Consider the following 21,176-nt stretch of genomic DNA (forward strand, 5'->3'; position numbering starts at 1 on the left):
AGAGAGAGAGTGGGGGAGAGAGTGGGGGAGAGAGATAGAGAGAGTGGGGGAGAGAGAGAGAGTGGGGGAGAGAGAGAGTGGGGGAGAGAGAGAGAGTGGGGGAGAGAGAGAGAGTGGGGGAGAGAGAGAGAGTGGGGGAGAGAGAGAGTGGGGGAGAGAGAGAGTGGGGGAGAGAGAGAGAGTGGGAGAGAGAGAGAGAGAGAGAGTGGGGGAGAGAGAGTGGGGGAGAGAGAGAGAGTGGGGGAGAGAGAGAGAGAGTGGGGGAGAGAGAGTGGGGGAGAGAGAGAGTGGGGGAGAGAGAGAGAGTGGGGGAGAGAGTGGGGGAGAGAGAGAGTGGGGGAGAGAGAGAGAGTGGGGGGAGAGAGAGTGGGGGAGAGGGGGAGAGAGAATGGGGGAGAGGGGGAGAGAGAGAGTGGGTCTGACAGTCTGAGAGTGGGTCTGACAGTCTGAGAGTGGGTCTGACAGTCTGAGAGTGGGTCTGACAGTCTGAGAGTGGGTCTGACAGTCTGAGAGTGGGTCTGACAGTCTGAGAGTGGGTCTGACAGTCTGAGAGTGGGTCTGACAGTCTGAGAGTGGGTCTGACAATCTGAGTGAGAGTGGGTCTGAGAGTGAGAGAGTGAGTCTGAGAGTGAGAGAGTGGGTCTGAGAGTGAGAGAGTGGGTCTGAGAGTGAGAGAGTGGGTCTGAGAGTGAGAGAGTGGGTCTGAGAGTGAGAGAGTGGGTCTGAGAGTGAGAGTGGGTCAGAGTGAGAGTGGGTCTGAGAGTCTGTGAGTGTCTGAGAGCCTGAGCGAGAGAGTGGGTCTGAGAGCCTGAGCGAGAGAGTGGGTCTGAGGGTCTGAGCGAGAGAGTGGGTCTGAGGGTCTGAGAGAGAGAGTGGGTCTGAGAGTCTGAGTGAGAGTGGGTCTGACATCTGAGTGAGAGTGGGTCTGAGAGTGAGAGTGGGTCTGAGAGTGAGAGAGGATCTGAGAGTCTGTGAGTGGGTCTGAGAGCCTGAGTGAGAGAGTGGGTCTGAGAGAGAGTAGGTCTGAGAGAGAGTGGGTCTGAGAGAGAGTGGGTCTGAGAGAGTGGGTCTGAGGGTCTGAGAGAGAGTGGGTCTGAGAGTCTGATTTCCTACCCCCTGCAAGATTGCTCTGTGTGTGTGTGTGCGCGCATGTGTGTGTGAGTGTGCGTGCGCACAGACACCAACCCACAGTCAGTCATCGTCACCCACCACCCAAGAGTCCGTCAGTCACCCAAAGAGAAGCAGTTCCAGCCATCACATTAGTGGTGAGTTCATTAAATGTTTGACCAAATATAGCAGGCTAATTTTTAAGTTGATAATTTTGTATGGCCCTCGAATGATTTTATAAATATCAAAATGGCCCTTGGGAGAAAAAAGGTTCCCCACCCCTGGTATAGACAGTTATCGTCCGACCACAACAAGCCAAAACATGCAGAAAAAAGGTTCCCCACCCCTGGTATAGATAGAGCACAGCTGAAGAAATCCTGCTTCTGGTATCCAGAGAAGGAAAAATAGGCAGGCACTCCAAACTGACGAAATGATGAGTTTATTGCAAGTTAAACATACAGAAAAAACGGACTACATGAACGCACCTACGCGTTTCAGGCAACAGCATTTTATAAAGCGTAGGTGCGTTCATCATGTAGTCCGTTTTTTCTGTATGTTTAGATTGCAGTAAACTCATCATTTCGTCAGTTTGGAGTTGCCTGGCTATTTTTCCTTGTCTGGATACCAGAAGCAGGATTTCTTCGGCTGTGCTCTATCTACGCCCACCAATACTTTGAATTTACATTGGATGGATTGCACGCCCCGGATGATGAGAGTGTCCCATTCAATGTACAGGTAAAGAGCCGCAGTGCCTTATTGTCTCCTGTACACAAAACGGATATTATCCATTTATACATATTATCTGGTCGGGTGTTTATTGAAGTGTACGTAGTTGTGGATGTTATGCAAACTCCACTAGACACTTATCCCTTCCAGCTTTTCCTTTCTACAATATTGGGGCCACTCCACCTTCATCAGGACAATTATTCATGATATAATCATTTTCTACAAAGGGAACCAGCTTCAATTGTTGAGCACCACACTCACTACATTTACCTTTGTAAATATAGGCATCACATCTGCTTTATGCCATTCTTGGGCTACTGAGCCTGTGAAAATGGAGTCCTTGAATATTAAATATAATGGTTTTGCTATTACTGAGCTTAACTCCTTGAGAACTCTTGGATGTATGCCATCGGGGCCAGGTGCCTTATTTACTTTAATTTTCTCAAGCCGCTTATTAACTTCTGCCTCAGTTACCCAATTGTTCATTAATATGGAAGTTGTTGCTTCTGTAAGGAATCCACTCCTGGGTTTGGCTGAAACCCATTCCTTACAGAGCTATGCAGTTTCTAGACAACTCCCCATTGAATCTGCAATCAGTATCACCTGTGCTTGCAATCACTGCAGCTCTGTCTCTGTGCTCAGTCATTGGAGGAATTCCCTCACACCCCTGTCCTTTGATTGGCTCCCTGCCCTTCTTATAGTGGGCTCTCCCATTTCCTCATTGCTGAGCATAAACCATGATTCACTTGGATGTAACTGTGTTTGCCACAAACACTTCTGCCTCAGCCATTTCTTGTTCCTGTAGCCTGCTGCATATCCTCCTTGCAGAGGTCTGCTTCCTGATTCCTGTGGCCTGCTGCATATGCTCCTTGCAGAGGCCTGGTTCCTGTGGCCTGCTGCATATCCTCCTTGCAGAGGTCTGCTTCCTGGTTCCTGTGCTGAAGCGCTGGATCCCCAGTGCTATTCTTCAGTGTTCCTAGGCTGGTCTGCATTCTCCCCTTGCAGAGGCCTTCATCATGGGCCAAGGTGCTAAAGCGCACACTTTGATTTCTCCCTCCTTGTCTGGAGTGCAGACGCTGTTAAAGACCGAACAAGTCTGCACACCTGGGAGGGAGCTAATGGTGCTCTAAGCATCTTGGTAATTAACCCAAAAGATTCAGTTGGGCAATATAAGTCATGAAATTGGAGACATTGTTTCAGACGCTCGTTAGCCTGTTACTTTGTCCAGTCACGCAATATCCAGGGTGTATTGTATTCCTTTTACAGAACTCAGGACTGCGATCCCCAGGGTGATGGAACAGATCCTCTTGAATAATCATTCTTAGATTAGCAACGGGTACACATCCGCCTGATGTATATAGGTGGTTCTCACATACAGCCATGGGGTTAATATCAGGACCACATATTTGCTTGTTTATTGGACATAAGATGCTGTCATCATAGACACTCTGTCAGACACCACCAGTCTGCCATTCTGTCCAGACTCGCGGTCCTGTGTTTAATCATTTAACCCCTTATTTGTGCTGAAATTGCACTTGCAATACGCCTGAATGAGCGCAGAAAAGCCCTAGATACTAACACGGGCGTGATGTGCTTTTACTAGAAACTCGACCGGACACACTACACTTGGTGTACCTAATGTTTAATCGCTACTTTTGCAGCAGAACGTTTTGATCCTCCCTAGAGTGCCTATAATGACATTACAGCAGACGCATACAGTCTGTCATTCTGTCCTGGAATAGGGCATACGAAGTAGCTTCACTCAAGTAGGCATATTGTGATGTCACAATATAAACACTCCCCTACCGAGACTATAGAGTCATTCTGTCTGAAAAAAAGGATCTTATGTCCTCACTGTGATGTGTAGGGCTCATGTGGGGAGGGCACTAACTTTTGAGCTAGTTACTCTGTCACAGTGACACCCACCAGTTCCATCTATTGGGTGTAACACTATTTCTGTGCATAGTTCTCCCTCAGATACCACATACCCATCTTCAGCCCTTTGTGGACACATACAATCTTGGACCGATACTTACCTTCAAGTTCCGTCTCCAAGTGGTATACACCATATCATTGTGTGATCGCGAGTCCCCACTGTTATATACGGAGTGGGGCTTCCTACCCTGGAATTTACCCACCTCATTTATTTTAATTCGCCAATTTGTCATAGTTATGCCTCCCTACTAGGCATACCTAATCACTGACCTTATTTCATCTGATTTCTCATTAAAAAATTATTTTATATTTATCCACCATTGCAATTAGATCTGTCAATTTAGGCTTCTCTCTCGGTGTTATTCTATCTTAGCCATTCAGAGTGCTCTCAATATAGGGGTTTCTTCTTTCTTTGTTCGATTGCATTGTAACTTAACAATATCGCACCATGGGGGCTATGCACTAAGCAGTGATAAGTCGTTTTAAGAGTGTAAAGTGCTCTTAGAACGTGAAGTTCCGCCAAGCGCTATGCACTAAGCCGCGCAAACAGGCACTTTGCGCTCTAAAACGGGCTTTTTCTTTGAATTTTTTCAAAGTCCAACTTGGCTCGTACGATCAGCTGTTTGCGCTGAATCCTGCCCTTCTGCGGGATTCACTAAGAACCGCAAACTGATCGTACGTTAAAGTTGCGCTGAATAAAGCTCACCAGCTAAAGGCAGGTGATAACAAAAGCTGGACTTAGAAAAAATTCTTTGTTTACCTTTTTGCAGGCGCAAAACCAATACAACAGGCTGGCGGGTGTCCCCGGCTGACCCCGCAGGGGTCCCCGAGGGAGGCCGGGGGTCGCATGGGTGTCCCCGGCTGACCCCGCGGCCGTCCCGGGGTCCCCGCGGCCGTTCCGGGGTACCCGCGGGCCTGCGGTACCAATGTTGTGCCAACAAAAATACTAAACAATATTTCTAACTAAATACACCCCCCAAACACATACAGTACAATAATGTGCAAAATAACTATTATCCAGATATGGATAATAGATTATTTGCCCATTATTAAACACTGCATTAGCATACCTAAATAAAGTCAATAAAAACAGTAGCCAGCTAATCCAATGAATACAAGCAGTAACAACATCAACAATGAATTAATTAAACCATTAACCAATTACACCAATTAATTCCTAAACCAACTCAAAATGAATAGTAACACTAACCAATCAAACCAATTAATTACAACAACATTAATAAATGTTAACATTAAAAGACAAATAAATACATTCAAACAATCTCAGAAAGAACCATAAAACACATTAGCTAACATAATACAACATTTACTACAAGCGAACACCAATCGCAAACATTTTATTACATTAAGGGGCTCATGCAGAGAGCATAGATAAGGAAATAGCGCCATCTTCTGGCGAAAAAACTAGCCAGAAATCCTTAAACTCGGGAGAAAATGGCGCGATTTTTAAAAGTGCTCTGAAAATTTTTCAGAGCTGTAAAACTCGCCAAACTCGTGGCGAGAACCTGAAACTCGCCATGCTAATATAGCGTGGTATTCCAGAAGCTCCGAATCGCTGGAACACGCCAATATGTGCATTAGGCGAGTTTCAAATAGCCAGGAAAAGTTGGCAATTTGCAGTTTTTTGCCGAAATGAGTTAACGGCGTTCTCTGCATACCACCTTCACTAACGGCAAATCTGTGACTATTTTACAGCCATTTTAAACTTTTTTTAACGTTTCTCTCTGCATAAGCCCCTAAGCATGAAAAAAAAAACAATTACATCCACATAAGAAACTGACATTAAAATATCAACAGCAATAGCAACCCACAAATGCCCCCCCAAATATTGTAATAATAATGTATTAATCTGTACCCTAAAGAGGTACAGATTAATATATTATCAGTCAATATGCCTGCCCCAAAAAATCAAAAATCACATCCAAAGAATAAACCAGTAAAAAGAGACATTTACAAACACTGAATATATTACTTACCATTAGAAGCGGTGGCCCTCCGACTCCCGGGGTAACAGGAAGCTCACGTACCTTGAAGGCCTCCAACAGCATCCGATGCCATCCGCCATGAAGATCCGGATCAGGTACCCCAATCTTTTTTCTTTCTTTAATCACCTTCTTCTATCTTCATCTGTAACCATTTCTTCATCTTCTCTATCTTCTATCTTCATCTGTCAATCCAAAATACCCCATGTTAAATCCCAAGCGATGTTGTCCCGTTGTCTTCTTGGGCTCAAATGAGGCGTCACGGCCTTAAATATGGCTAGTGACGTCACATTTAGCCTCAAAATGGTTATCAGCCACCTGATTGGCTGTTAAAACCATATTCCTACTTTAATTTTTTTTTTTTACATGACGTCACTTAAAGGGAATGATGCCAGCCAACAAGAAGACGACGGGACAACATCGCTTGGGATTTAACATGGGGTATTTTGGTTTAATTAATTAATTGTTGATGTTGATACTGCTTGTATTCATTGGATTAGCTGGCTGCTGTTTTTATTGACTTTATTTAGGTATACTAATGCAGTGTTTAATAATGGGCAAATAATCTATTATCCATATCTGGATAATAGTTATTTTGCACATTATTGTACTGTATGTGTTAGGGCGCGGGGTGGGGCGCGGGGTGGGGCGGGGGGTGGGGTCGTGTATTTGTTTGTTAAATCTTTTTTTAATATACATTTTAATTATAGTGTACAGTAGATGTGCAGGGGGTCTCCGGAGCTGAACAGCATTGGTTTTCTATCAGCTAGCGCACGTAAATGTTAAGAACGCTAGCAGGGGGTATATACATTGCACGCACGATAAGCCAGTTTTGGGCACGTCCGATAAAAAATGGGCTGAGGGCCTTAGTGAATCGCGCCGCCAACTTCATTTTTTATCAGACGTGCTAATTTTTTTCAGGCCTGCGCGAAAGCTCGGAGCTTAGTGCATAGCCCCCCATGTTGCTTTGTTTATTTCTTTCCGTGTGCTGAGAGAAGGCTGGATCCATTCATCATATCCTTGGAACTTTGGGGATTTTTTTCAGCATTATTTTCTCACCTATTCACTTTTATTGTATAATTTATTGATTTGCATTATATTGTGTCACTCACTATTTATAGATGCAAGGGGGCCCCTATTTCTGTTTTTGTATGCTTTATACTAAAATAGGGTAGTTCGTTTTTTAGTTGGCAGCCCCATTATATTTTTTTCACTTATATTTTATATTTAGAGTGATATTTGTAGTGTTATAATTTATATCACTTATGTTGGAATAGCGCTACACTTAAATACACTTTTTTCAATAAGGAGAGCGGGAACAGAGATGCGGCAGGTAAGGAGGGAACACGCCACAGGGGGCGAGTTCCCCCGATTCCTTACAGACAGTGTGTCATGTGCGTATCTGTTCCAGTGTGTGTGTATGTATATGACCTGTGGTCTATGTATGTGTGTCTGTAAGGATCCGCGCTGCGGGTACACCCGTTTCCAGCGCCTCCTTACCTTGTCCTCGTGCCGCCCGGGCTCCCCGGCGGCGTGCCTCACTCCTCGCGGCTTCCCCCACGGCTGCTCCCGCACTTCCGGGTCTCGTGTGTCACCCCTACGGGCGCGCGCGGACCCAGACGGCCATTTACTGGTGCCGGGCACCGGACTCCGCCTCCCCACTGGCAGTGCGCACATCACACGCTTCCCTGCCCATGCTCCATCAGGTCCGCCCTCCAGGCCCTTCTCCCCTATCAGCTCATTCCCCGGCCGCTCCTCCGCTCCTCCCCTTGCTCTGATAGGTCCCAGCCTCCCAGACATTTCTCCCCTATCAGGTCCTCCCTCGGGCCACTCCTCTGTCCCTCCCCTTCCTCTGATAGGTCCCAGCCCCCTATTTAGTCTCCCCTCACCATTACCTCCTTGCTCTGCATAGCTTCTGTACCTTGGTGCTGTCTGCTATTGCCTGGCCCCTTTTGTCTTTCAGTTTCTGTTCCTGTCCCTGGATATTCTGCTGACCTCCTTGGATATTGACCTTTGGCTTTGGACTTGGTTTACGCTGCTCTCTGGAACCCCTTGGACTTGGCTTTGGATTTTCTACCCTGCAGACTTCTACATCCCTTGGACACGGCTTACGGACACTCTACTACGCTGCTCTCTCCACTCCACGACCCAGGCTTACGGACACTCTACTACGCTGCACTCTCCAACCCACCACCATTGGCTTACGGACTTTACCTTCCAACGCTGGAGTGGGCAAATACGGTAACCTTTCTATTTTTTACCAGGACCATCTACGCTACTTCCACACTCCGGCCGTGCCCCCGTTTACTTTTAGGTGTGTGGTATTACTCCTTTCCACCTCAGTCCCGGGGTCTCGTCTGGCTTGTGGGCAGGCCGAGCGTTACAGTGTCGTATGTGTATCTGTTCTGCACCGTGTATATTCTCCTGTGTGTGTTTGTGTCTTGCTATCTGTCCTTTGTGTATCTGGTCTTCTGTGGTGTGTGTGTATTGGTTCTGTGTGTATGTTTTTTCCTGTGTGTTTGTTCTCCTGTGGTGTGTGCTTCTGTCTTGTGTATCTGACCTGTGATGTATGTATGGGTGTCTTATGCGTATATGTTCTTTACTGTGTGTGTGTATCTGTTAGTGTGTGTGTGTGTGTGTGTGTGTGTGTATCTTTTCCAGTGGTGTGTGTCTGTGTGTATATTTTCTCCTGTGCTGTGTCTATTCTCCGGTCATGTGAATAGCTAGTCTCCCATGGTGTGTGTGTCTGTCAGTCCTGTGTGGGTGCATTTATCCTGTCTGTATATTTTCTCCTGTGGTGAATGTATCTGTCTGTATCTGTTGTCATGTGCCAAGTGTGTGTGTACCTGTACTGTGTGTGTCTGTCTTTACTATGTGTATCGGTCTTCCTGTAGTGCGTCTGTCTGTATTTTTTCTGTGACTGTCTTATTTATGTGTGTGTAGCGGTTTGTGTGTGTGTGTATGTGGCGCGATCTGTCCAGCGAGTGTGTTCTGTTTGCATTATTGTAAGGGCTTCGGCAACTGAGCATTATGAATAGGGGGCGTCAAGAGAAAAAAGGTTGGGAACCTCTGCTCTAAAATCTCCCGTCCTGAGTGACAGAGATGAGCCTCTGTTTGCCCGGCTCTGTACCTTGTTTCTTGTTCCCAACATAAACCTCACAACAAAAACACAAAGTGTAACTTGAGCTCCTGTTTGCTGGATCCAAACATGACTGACATCTCTATTAGAATAACAGGAAACCTTCTCTTACCCAGTGAGCTGAGGTTCTGGTCATTCTCCATCATCACGTCCTTGTAACGCTCCTTGTGTCCTTCTAAATACTCCCACTCCTCCATGGAGAAATACACAGCAACATCATCACACTTTATAGGTACCTGAAACACAGAGAATCCCCCACTCAGTATCCAGATATAATAATTGGTTCTAAAACAAGAAACAAAGAAGTCCAGAGCAACATCCAATGTGACAAAAATACACAGTGAAATACCTATATATCTCTTGAAAAAAGGGTCATTTAGTTAACCCTTTGGCCAAAGCGTATAAGCCTGTGAGCCACTTTCAAGGCATGACCATACTATCACAGGTCCTAACACTAACTGGTTAAAATCCTTATTTACCTCTATAATTAGAGGAAGGATGGTCCTGGCATTGAACCTGTCGCAACCAGCTGCATGAAAAGAAAACCTGCTTACTTGGACAGTGGGGAGGGGTGAGCTTTAAACCCTGGGTGGGAGGAGCCACTAACCTCCAAAACAGCTGAGACCACCTGGACAAAGTTAACAAAACACACAGATACCCAGCAAGCTCTCAGAACCCCCCCCCCCAAATTACCACTGTGTGTGTGTGTGTGTGTGTGTGTGTGTGTGTGTGTGTGTGTGTGTGTGTGTGTGTGTGTGTGTGTGTGTGTGTGTGTGTGTGTGTGTGTGTGTGTGTGTGTGTGTGTGTGTGTGTGTGTGTGTGTGTGTGTGTCAAAAGGAGTGCTAATGGGCGTGGCTAATTGTATAAACAAGAAACAAAGAAGTCCAGAGCAACATCCAATGTGACAAAAATACACAGTGAAATAATAATAACATAATAATTGATCCTGTAAGAATCTTTTCCATATGGAAAGCCAGGTGAGCAAGGCAGAGAGGAAAATACAGATACATAGAACAACGTTAGCTCAAGAAAAGGCTGAATGAAGACAGAAAGGAGGTAATATCCAACGCTGCCCAGCAGCCCTCACCTCTCCAGTCAGCAGGTGAATGATGATGTTGGTGTGTTCCAGGATCTTCTCAGACATCAGCTTCTTGTCATTGTTTCTCTCATGTATCAGGGAGTTAGTTGGATTCTCCATGATGGGTCTCTGGGTCCTGCAGAATATTTCTGGCACACAGGGACTGCTGCTGTCTGTGACATGCTCACTATGCTTCTTCACAACAATATAATCCTATATATTGAGAGACTGTAATAAATATCCCTGTGCAGAGCAAGAGACACAGTTGATACAGTATGTCTCATGTTCCTGCAAATTTGTTGATTAGCAGTAAGAGGGACACGTCTCTTTTTAACAAATCTATACTCTTAGGTACGAATCTAAGTTGAGAAAAAAGAGTGGTGGAGCACTGCTGTAAAAATAAAGGGCTGGAGGCTGCTAGCAAGTAAAAATGCTTTAATTTAAGGCATCAGAGTAAACCGGCTACAAACAAAGAAGTAGAAAGGGTAGAAAAGAACCCAGTATAGCACTCAAGTTCACCCTCTGGTGATTAGTGTATGATTTAAAATATAAACTTTATTTAATACAACACATATATAAAATTATGGGTGTTAAAATGACGTACTAGAGGTCGTAGGATCGTAATACTGACAGCCATAGGGCTCGTGATCAATATAATAGATGTCTCTTGTTGTTGTGTATTAAATAAAGTTTATATTTTAAATCATACACTAATCACCAGAGGGTGAACTTGAGTGCTATACTGGGTTCTTTTCTACCCTTTCTACCTATTTAGTGTATACCCAGAGCACAGTTCACCGTTCATTTTCTATGAGGCAGCAGCAGGGGCTCCCCTATTACCTTACAAACAAAGAAGGTTAGAGATACCTTCTTTGTTTGTAGCCCGGTCTACTCATGCCTTAAATTAAAGCATTTTTACTTGCTAGCAGCCTCCAGCCCTTTATTTTTACAGCAGTGCTCCACCACTCTTTTTTCTCAACTTGGATTTATCAAACCGGAAGGAGGCACGCTATACCTGTCCAGGAAGGATTCGTGAGTTATTTATTTCTGTTATTGCAGTTCTATCATTCATGGCTACATACTGTCTCATGCCTATGGGTTGAGGGGTGCTGTCCCATAAGTGGGTGTGGGGTGCGCTCTCTTCAGTGAGTGTACATTTCACACACCCACTGTGGTGCCTGCATACCACTCTTTATATATCCTATATTATGGCTATCAAGTGAGCATTCAAAGCCTGTATACTGCACATGAAGTTAACTCTTTCCTGGACCTCAACGCTATATTGCACAATACTGCAAAGACAGTAGTAGCACCTACAGGGATTCATTTCCCATATCTGCATTAGGTACGAATCTATTCAGTGCCCTCCCCACCAATTCTGTCTATTGTATCACTTGCATGTCTGCACCAAACGCACTGACTCCCCTGTACCTACAGACGCAGCAACCGTTATTTTAAGGCATCACAGAGCCGTTTTCGTGTGCGCTGCTGTACTCCACGCGGCATGAACGTGGCCAATCGCCCCAGGCACCCGCGCTTATCGTGGCTGCTTTGCTTGAATTTTATGGATTGTGTGCAAGTAAATGCAATGAAATGAATGAATTGTAATGGGCAAAGTATTGTGCAACTTTGCTAGTGTGTCAATGTCAGGTGTTTAAAAGCCAGAACACTAAAATGCCATTTTATGCACTCGTGTCTTAAGGCGGTACGGTTGGAAGTAATCCCGCACCATGACACGGGTATTCCGACGTATATACACCGCGTGATTTGTTAAAATAACGGCCGCTGCATCTGTATATGAGCACAAGGATCATGGATTGTACAAACATCACATTAAATGTACATGTATTCATTACAGGACTTCTGACACTGTGGATATTACAGAATAATGTACAGTAGCGCAGACACAAAACATCAATTTTATAAAATATATAATAATATAATAATATATGTAGTGGGCCCAGGATCTCCCTCTGCACAAACATGTCTCTTCCTGGATCCAAGTACATGCAATCACTGGGTCATTCCCCTCTGCCAAACTACATCCTTCTCTGATCCTATCTGTCCCTGTGCTCTCCTGCTGCCCAATCATGACCTTATGTGTTCCTGAGCTCTCCATATGACCAAACACATTGCCTGCCCTTGGGTTCTTGCTTTCTCTAGTTGCATGTGTCCCTGGATATTGCTTCTCCAGTAACTCAAATATTAATGCTCTGCAGGTCCCTGTTGTAGTGAGGGAGATAAGAGTGGTGTCATTATGACTTTCTCCAGCAGCCCTCACCTCTCCAGTCAGCAGGTAGATAATATCCAGGGTGTGATCCAAGATCCTCTCAGTCATCTGCTTCTTGTCCATGTTCATCATCAGTGAGTTAGTCAGATGCACCAAGAATGGTCTCTGTTTCCTGTGGAAGTGTTTCACCGCGTGGTGACCTCTGCAGCTAGTGATATATATTGTACTTCCGTCACAGTAATATCTTCCTACACATGGGGAGAGAGAGGGGGATGTATATGCGACCCTGCAGTGACAAGAAAATGTGTGTGTGAATCAGCTTGTGTGTGCATCTGCATATGTTCTTATGTGTGTGCACATCTGTTCTCGTGTGTTTGTGTGTGCATCTGTTTGCATTTGTTCTCGTGTGTGCATCTGTCATCATATATGTGTGTGTGCGCACCTTTTCTCGTGTGTGCATCTTTTCTCGTGTGTGTACTGTATGTGCACCTTAGTTATCGTGTATGTGTGCATCAGTTCTTGCGTGTGTGTATGTGTGAGTATCTGTACTTGTGTGTGCGCATCTGTTCTCATGTGTGTGTGTGTGTGCGTATCTGTTCTGGTGTGTGTGCACACAGGCTAATCTGTTCTGGTGTGTGTGAATCTGCTCGTGTGTGTGCGCATATGTTCTACTGTGTGTGTATCTGTCATTGCGTGTGTGTATCTGTCCTTGTGTGTGTGTGTGTGTGTGTGTGTATGTGTGCATCTGCTCTTGTGTGTGTGTGCGCATCTGTTCTTGTGAGTGCATCTGTTCTCGTGCGTTTGTGCATCTGATCTTGTTTGTGTTTGTGTGTGCATGTGTGTGAATCTGCTCTCGTGTGTGTGTGAATCTGTTCTTGTGTGTGAGTCTATGTGTTCTCGCGTGTGGGTGTGCGCGCATTTGTTCTAGTGTGTGTTTGTGTGCATCAGTTCTCATGTGTGTGTGTGTGAGAGCATCTTTTCTTTTGTGTATTATCGGGTGTGTGCGTGCACATATATTCTCGTGTGTGTGTGTGTGTGCATCTGTTCTCATATGTGTGTGTCTGTGTTCTCGTGTGTCTGTGCATCTGTTCTCCAGTATGTGTGTGCACACCTGTATTTTCGTGTCTGTGTGCATGTGTTCTCATGTGTGGGTCTGTGCACATTTGTTCTCGTGTGTGTTTGTGTGCATCAGTACACGTGTGTGTACATCAGTTCTCATGTGTGTGTGTGAGAGAGCATCTGTTCTTTTGTGTATTATCGTGTGGGTGCATGCGTGAATCTGTTATCGTGCGAGTGATCGCATCTGTTCGTGTGTGAGCACATATGTTCTCGTGTGTGTTTATGTGCATCTCTTCTCGCGTATACAGTGAGGTCCGGAAATAATTGGACACTGACACAATTTTCATAATTTTGGCTCTGTACGCCACCACAATGGATTTGACATGAAACAACCGAGATGCAATAGAAGTGCAGACTTTCAGCTTTAATTCAAAGGGTTGAACAAAAATATCGTATGAAACCTTTAGGAATTGCAACCATTTTCATACACAGTCCCCTTATTTCAGGGGCTCAAATGTAATTTAAGTTTTGTCTTCAGCAAGTGAAATGCATGCTCAATCAGGTTGAGATCAGGTGATTGACTCGGCCATTGCAGAATATTCCACTTCTTTGCCTTAAAAAACTCCTGGGTTGATTTCGCAGTATGTTTTGGATCATTGTCCATCTGTAAACTGAAGCGCCGTTCAATCAACTTCGCTGAATTTGGCTGAATCTGAGCAGACAATATATCCCTATACACTTCAGAATTCATCCGGCTGCTTCTATCTTCTGTCACATCATCAATAAACACTAGTGACCCAGTGCTATTGTAAGCCATGCATGCCCATGCCATCACACTGCCTCCACCGTGTTTTACAGATGATGTGGTATGCTTCGAATCATGAGCAGCTCCAAGCCTTCTCCATACTTTTTTCTTCCAATCATTCTGGTATAGGTTGATCTTAGTTTCATCTGTCCAAAGAATGCTGTTCCAGAACTGGGCTGGCTTTTTTAGATAATGTTTGGCAAAGTCTAATCTGGCCTTTCTATTCTTGAGGCTTATGAATGGTTTGCACCTTGTGGTGAACCCTCTGTATTTGCTCTCGTGAAGTCTTCTCTTTATGGTAGACACACACACATTCCCAGTTAGCTCAAACTCCTACACTCACCACATCATGAATATATATTTATGCCAAAATGAGTGCTACGGAGCGTGGCAAATGCATACAACAAAAGACAAGGGTGCCCAATGCTGTCACGTGTGTGTGCATCTGTTCTCGCGTGTGTGTGCATCTATTCTCGCGTGTGTGTGTGTGCATCTGTTCTCGCGTGTGTGTGTGCATCTGTTCTCGCGTGTGTGTGTGCATCTGTTCTCTCGTGTGTGTGTGTGTGCATCTGTTCTCTCGCGTCTGTGTGTGCATCTGTTCGCGCGTGCGTGCGTGCATCTGTTCTCGTGTGTGTGTGTGTGTGCGCATCTGTTCTCGCGTGTGTGCATCTGTGTAACGGATCCGCACCTTAGTTTGCTGTTTGCCTTGCCTTACAGACCTATGCAGCCCTGGAACACTGCTCCTGATCTTTGCTGCAGCTCCATCCTGGGTTCACTCATTAAAGCAGTGCTGCCACACACCCCTTCTGCTATTGGTTCACTGACCTTTAAAGACACCTTTCCCCCCCACAATGCTTCCCTGCCGAGCATAACCCTTCCTGGTTGTCACAAGTGTTCTGCCACAAGCCCTAAGGCTTGGCTCTGTTGTGTTCTAATCTCTCTAGCTCTATTTCCTAGTTCACGCAGAGGCCTGTTCCTGTTTCCTGTGCTGAAGCGGAGTATTCTTCATGTTAACTTCAGATCCCTGTTTCCTGAGGCCGGCTGCTAATAGCACGCATCGGCCTGTTCTTGTCTCCTGTGCTGAAGCGGAGGTCTCTCCAGTGTTGACTTCAGCTCCCTGTTCCCTGAGGCCTGCTATCCTTCCACAGCAAGAGCCTATCTACCGGTACCTGGGGCTCGCTGCTCATTCTCCATATCAGTGGCCGTGTCCTGGTTCCTGTGCTGAAGCGGAGGTCTCTCCAGTGTTGACTTCAGCTCCCGGTTTCCTGAGGCTTGCAGTCCCTTCTCTGCAGAGCCTATCTATTTGGTTCCTGGGGCCTGCTGCTCATTCTACATAGCAGAGGCTGTGTCCTGGTTCCTGTGCTGAAGCGGAGTACCGCCCATGTATCCTTCTGCTTCCTGTGGTCTGCTGTTCTACCCTTAGCAGAGGCCAATCTACGAGTCCTGAGGTCTGTAGCTCTCTCTCTCATTGCACAGGCCACTCTGGACTCTTGCGCTGAAGCACTGGTTTACAGTGCTGCCTGGCGTCGTGCCCACTTCGGTCTGCCTATGCTTTCCTGAGACCAGTACTATGGGCCATGGTCGTCGCACGCGCAGAACCCACGCCCGCGCTCACGCTCCTAAGCAGAGGCGGGGAACTCCTGCTTGAATAACGTTTACCCTGACCTCTCCAGTCCTGACCATGGCGTGTCCACTGATGATGCTGCCTTCTCCAGTCCCGACCCTGCTACGTACGACTACGAACTGCGCAATCTGGATCAGCCTGCGTGGTCTAAGTTCGGTGCTTATACAACCCCACCTCAGTCACGCGGTCCAAAACAGGTTTGTGGCGAGCACAACCGTGACAGTATGCTCGGCCCCACAAACTCAGACCGCCCTGTGGTGAGGGTTGGCAAGTTTCTGCCTGAAATCCTGCCCGGGCCTGCAGACCAGTCCCAGTATCTATGCGAAATACTACCTCGGATGGAAAATCCGTTTATGTTAGAAGGTTTAACCCCTTTGCAACACCGATGCCGTAATGATCTTATTATGAAGGCTTTCTGCCTCCAGGAATTAAAAGAGTTACTGGCCAGTTGTCGCTCCCCTGGTTCCACTTTAACCTGGGAGAATGTGAACCCTATGGAACTGGTCGACGCCCAGGAGATACTCTGTGCCCTGGCCTTATCACTGGACATTCTCGTAGTACGAGAGGACCCTCTTCATGTTGGCTCACGCACAAAACACGCTCTGTGTACTTTCCCTGACTTTGGACATTTGCATAAAGGAACAGGACCCTCTCCTCGCCAGCTACGCTGTCGTGTGGCAGTCCCCCTGTACTGCCAGTCCTGTCGCTAAACCTGGGGACGTACAGTATCTCCCTCTCCAGGAAATGACCAAACTGTCCCACTATCACTGCCCCCTAACGCAGAAGCTGCCACGGTCCCTAGCCCTGATTGTACGCCCGGTTACTCTGACCCCATTGATATGTCTATGTTAACCCCTGCCGATCAGCCCTGTGAGTTTCCCCTGGAGTCTACGTATGTTTCTCTAGCCAACACTAAGGCTCTAGTATCTGAGAACAAATCCCTTTTCCCCTCTATTTCTAGCAGAGAATCCCTAACTTCTGTACTTGATCTTAACCCCTGCTAGTCAGGCCTATGAGTTTTCCACTGTAAATCCCTTTATTTCCCAGGTCTGTGTGTCTCTCTCACAGTGTAAGCTCTCTTTACTCTCTCTTTCTAACTCTGAATCTCCCTTTTCAGCCCTTCAGGTTTTTCCTGCTTTAACCCCTGCTAGGCAGTCCTGTGCGCTCTCCCCGTCAGAGCGAGAATCCCTTCTACTTCCACGTACTAAGCTTGAATTTCTAAGTTCTGTTCCCAGGGTCATTCCTGTATTAACCCCTGTGGGGCAGCTCTCTGAGTCCCCTTTGGTAACCCCCTGTTCTCCGCCAGCCATGGTCACGTCCCTAGCTCCAGAGGAAAAATCCCTTGTCTCACCTATTACAGAGGAAAAACTCTCTATGTTCTACTCTCAGGTACTGTCTGCATTAACTCCTGTAAATTCTTGCTGCCTCCAAGCTAATGCCTTCGTTCTAGCCTCAGAGAATGAGTTCCCAAGTCCGACAGCAGAGGTTGCATTGAAGGTTTCCCCTAACCTTGCGGAGTCAATATCAGAGCAATTGTTGACCTCCTGAGCTTTGGGCAGTTCCTGAGTTTTCAAAATCTACTGACCAAATATGAACTAAGAGACCTAAACGTCTTCAAATACCTACAAATTCGGCACTTCACTCAAACACTATCCCCAACGTTGGAATTTCCCCCTCTCACTGGCTTTGAAAGGCTCTGCAGAGAGCCCGGCCATCAGAAAGGTCTTATAACGCAAATATGTGCAGAGCTTGAGAAAGCCTCAGAAGCTCCGACGCACGACTATATGCTGCATTGGGCAGCAGAATTGGACATTGTTATAGACCGAGAGGATTGGGAAAGTATTTGGGAAACAGCCTCAGGAACTTCCATATGCACCACAATAAAAGAGAATATTTATAAAATCCTGTTTCGCTGGTATCTTACCCCAGCCAAAATTAGCCAAATCTACCCACTGCAGCCGCCTGGAAGAAGGTGTCTCCCCCCTCCAGACAGACGGTGATAAACAGAATCAATGATGTAAAAGACATGGAGAGACTGTCTGCATTTGTGAAAAGGTCCACTACCACCTTCAACAAAACTTGGGATCCGTGGTACACACGTATGACCCAGACCAATAGAACTAATACATAAATACAGCCCTGGAGGCCATCATAGGAGATGGCAAGTGTTTGGGCGGATCAGGACGAGAGGGTGATACACCCGCTCCCCCCCCTCCTCCCCCCTCTCTTCTTTCTCTTTCATCTTCTTTCTGTTTCAACTCCATGCTACCCCGATTGACCCCGGAGGAACAGGGGGACGTGGAGTCTCTTTCTTTCAAAATGTTAAAAACTGTATTAGGCCACATATGATCTGTTTTAACAAATTTGTTAACAATTATTATTGCCTAATAAAAAAATTTGGTAAAAAAAAAAAAAAGACACCTTTCCCACAATGCTTTCCTGCCGAGCATAACCCTTCCTGGTTGTCACAAGTGTTCTGCCACAAGCCCTAAGACTTGGCTCTGTTGTGTTCTAATCTCTCTAGCTCTATTTCCTTGTTCACGCAGAGGTCTGTTCCTGTTTCCTGTGCTGAAGCGGAGTATTCTTCATGTTAACTTCAGATCCCTGTTTCCTGAGGTCGGCTGCTAGTCGCACGCAGCGGCCTGTTCCTGTCTCCTGTGCTGAAGCGGAGGTCTCTCCAGTGTTGACTTCATCTCCCTGTTCCCTGAGGCCTGCTATCCTTCCACAGCAAGAGCCTATCTACCGGTACATGGGGCTTGCTGCTCATTCTCCATAGCAGTGGCCGTGTCCTTGTTCCTGTGCTGAAGCGGAGGTCTCTCCAGTGTTGACTTCAGCTCCAGCTTTCCTGAGGCTTGCTGTCCTTTCTCTGCAGAGCCTATCTATTTGGTTCCTGGGGCCTGCTGCTCATTCTACATAGCAGAGGCTGTGTCCTGGTTCCTGTGCTGAAGCGGAGTACCTCCCGTGTATCCTTCTGCTTCCTGTTCCTGTGGTCTGCTGTCCTACCCTTAGCAGAGGCCAATCTACGAGTCCTGAGGTCTGTAGCTCTCTCTCCTTGCACAGGCCGCTCTGGACTCTTGCGCTGAAGCACTGGTTTACCAGTGCTGCTTGGCGGTGTGCCCACTCCAGTCTGCCTATCCTTTCCTGAGACCAGTACCATGGGCCATGGTCGCTGCACGCGCATAACCCACACTCACGCTCCTAAGCTGAGGCGGGGAACTTCTGATTACCTGTTGCCGAACTCCTGCTTAAATAACGTTTACCCTGATCTCTCCAGTCCTGACATTGGCTTGTCCACTGATGATGCTGCCTTCTCCAGCCCCGACCCTGCTACGTACGACTACGAACTGCGCAATCCGGATCAGCCTGCGCGGTCTAAGGTCGGTGCTTATACAACCCCACCTCAGCCACGCGGTCCGACCCAGGTTTGTGGCGAGCACAACCGTGACAATCTGTTCTCGTTTGTGTGCATCTGTTCTCGTGTGTGTGTGTATGTATGTGCCCATCTGTTCTCCTGTGTGTGCACATCTGTACTCATTTGTGTGTGCGTGTGCGTATGACGGTAGGGGGTAGTCGGCCTTCATTAATAAAGGTGGAGCCTGGCTGGCTGCCCCTGAAACTGTATGGCAAGGGCTGAGAGGGTGAGCTCTTGGGTCTAATATTGTACCTTACCGACTTGCCCTGTAATTCTGTTCCCCTTATACTGTCCCCCATAGGGTTATAAGCTAGGAACAGTGTGTAGGTTTAACTGTGTAAGCCCAGTGTGCCAGTTAAGGCATTCTATGTTGTATTCCCTTTGACTCATGGGCCTGCAGCTGCCTGTGCAAGCTTATAAGTGGGTTGTCTTATATGGGTGGCCCCTTTATGAGAAATAGCTGCAGGGCAGAGACTTCTGGAACATGAGGAAAAAGGGGGATATTTGGGGGCAAACTGGGTTAACCTGTATTGCCTGCCAGCTAGATATTAGGGCTGGGTCTAGAAGGCTTGTACGCTAATGCAGGTTCTAGAATCCCAGCCCGCAAATCCCAGTTTTAGAGTGTCTGCTCTAGGGATCAAATGTTACTGTTACTGTTACTGTATTGGGTGTAGGGGGCTTTGTCCTAGAACTGATTTTAGAGCCAAGTTCAAAGACCCCACATTTTAGGTCCAAATAGTAGAGTGCAAGCTCTAGGGATCAAATTTTAGTTTTGCTGTTTTAAAACTACAATGCATTTTGTGTTTGTCCTGTGAGGAAAAAAAGTTTGGTCACAAAAGGCAGCCAGAGGTAGATTAGCCTAGCAAAAGAAATGCAGGTTGTTGCACATGGTGAGGGGGAAGGGCGGGGACAGGATATCTGGAGAAGAAAGCCTTTGTTCCAGCTAGACATTGCGGAAGGTATGGGGCAAGCCAGGAAAACAGTTGCTGGATGTCAAACTCATAGGCACAATTACCATTGGCAAGTTTTGAATTTTCCCCTCCTATCATTGAATGCACAACCACAATTCATGCTCTAATTGGCTGCCAGTGTATTAGATAGGCATCAATCCCTATATAAGGAAGAACAGTGTAGCAGATCATTCTCTTTTCTGTTGGAGATTTGAAGAAGACAAGCAGCTGATGGCGGGTTTCTAAAATGTTCTTCTGAGTGAAAGGGCTATTTTAACAGGGACGCATTGAGAGGCCCTGCCAGCAGGCTGGAACCAACTGGAGCTGACCGGGTAACGCCTTTTGTTGCAGCAGGAGCCCTGCAACTAGGAAAGGGCTAGATCTGGACCCCAGTAAGTGTGTATATTCTCTGTATTTTGTATTTGTGTGTGTTTCCGAGATCTTAGCCAAATAAACCTCATTTTATTTCACTGCCTTGTTTTGCCTTGTGACCGATCGTTTAAATATAAATGTGTTAAAAGACCTGGTTTACAGTGACAGTGCGTGCATCTGTTCTCGTGTGTGCGTATCTTTGTCTTGCAAGGGTACCCCTACCGTGAGAAAACAATGTCCCTAGAAGAGGGGTTTAGGGAAGGTTTAAACATCCCATTGCAGGGTGTAATAAGGACAAGGCATGTGAATAACAACTCAAAATCAGCTGCAGTTAGACAGGGTAAAACTGGGCAAAGAGCTAAAGCTGAGGCGCATGACGGGCCCATTCCCCAGCTGATCATTTCCCTCTTGGGCATTGTCTCTAAAAAAAAAACAGGAAAATTTACTCATACAGCACCTGTCCTGTCCACAAGGGTGATTGGTAATTAATGATGCCATAGACCAGGAAGTACAGTATGTAGGGTCCAATACCAGTCATTTGACAGCGCCATATGCATCATAAAACCATATGGGGAGGGCGTTCTTATGGCGACATAGAATCAGCTTCTCGGCTGCTACCCTTGGCCCCCAGCAGTTTCAGATTCACAGGTTGCAAATTAGAATGGGGATATGACAATGACTCCCTATGGGTTGCATCATATCAAGTGCTTAATTTGAGGCATTCCGCACATTTTTG

The 21,176-nt window shown here is 46.4% G+C and overlaps 2 protein-coding genes across 2 annotated transcripts in view; both read right to left on the reverse strand.

Annotated features, from left to right (window-relative positions):
* The window catches only part of LOC142465288 (uncharacterized), a 446,439-nt gene that overhangs the window by 353,666 nt on the left and 71,597 nt on the right, over nt 1-21,176 (reverse strand).
* Nucleotides 1-21,176, reverse strand: part of LOC142465279 (uncharacterized) — a 60,176-nt gene that overhangs the window by 13,941 nt on the left and 25,059 nt on the right. Inside the window, exons 5-7 of the mRNA XM_075569286.1 lie at nt 12,270-12,466; nt 9,998-10,201; nt 9,023-9,146 (exon numbers count right to left, since the gene is read on the reverse strand). Of these exons, the coding sequence (XP_075425401.1) occupies nt 9,023-9,146; nt 9,998-10,201; nt 12,270-12,466 (525 nt within the window). The remainder of the gene's footprint in view (nt 1-9,022; nt 9,147-9,997; nt 10,202-12,269; nt 12,467-21,176) is intronic.

The sequence above is a fragment of the Ascaphus truei genome, chromosome 13, assembly GCF_040206685.1.
Source record: "Ascaphus truei isolate aAscTru1 chromosome 13, aAscTru1.hap1, whole genome shotgun sequence".
Taxonomy (NCBI): Eukaryota; Metazoa; Chordata; class Amphibia; order Anura; family Ascaphidae; genus Ascaphus; species Ascaphus truei.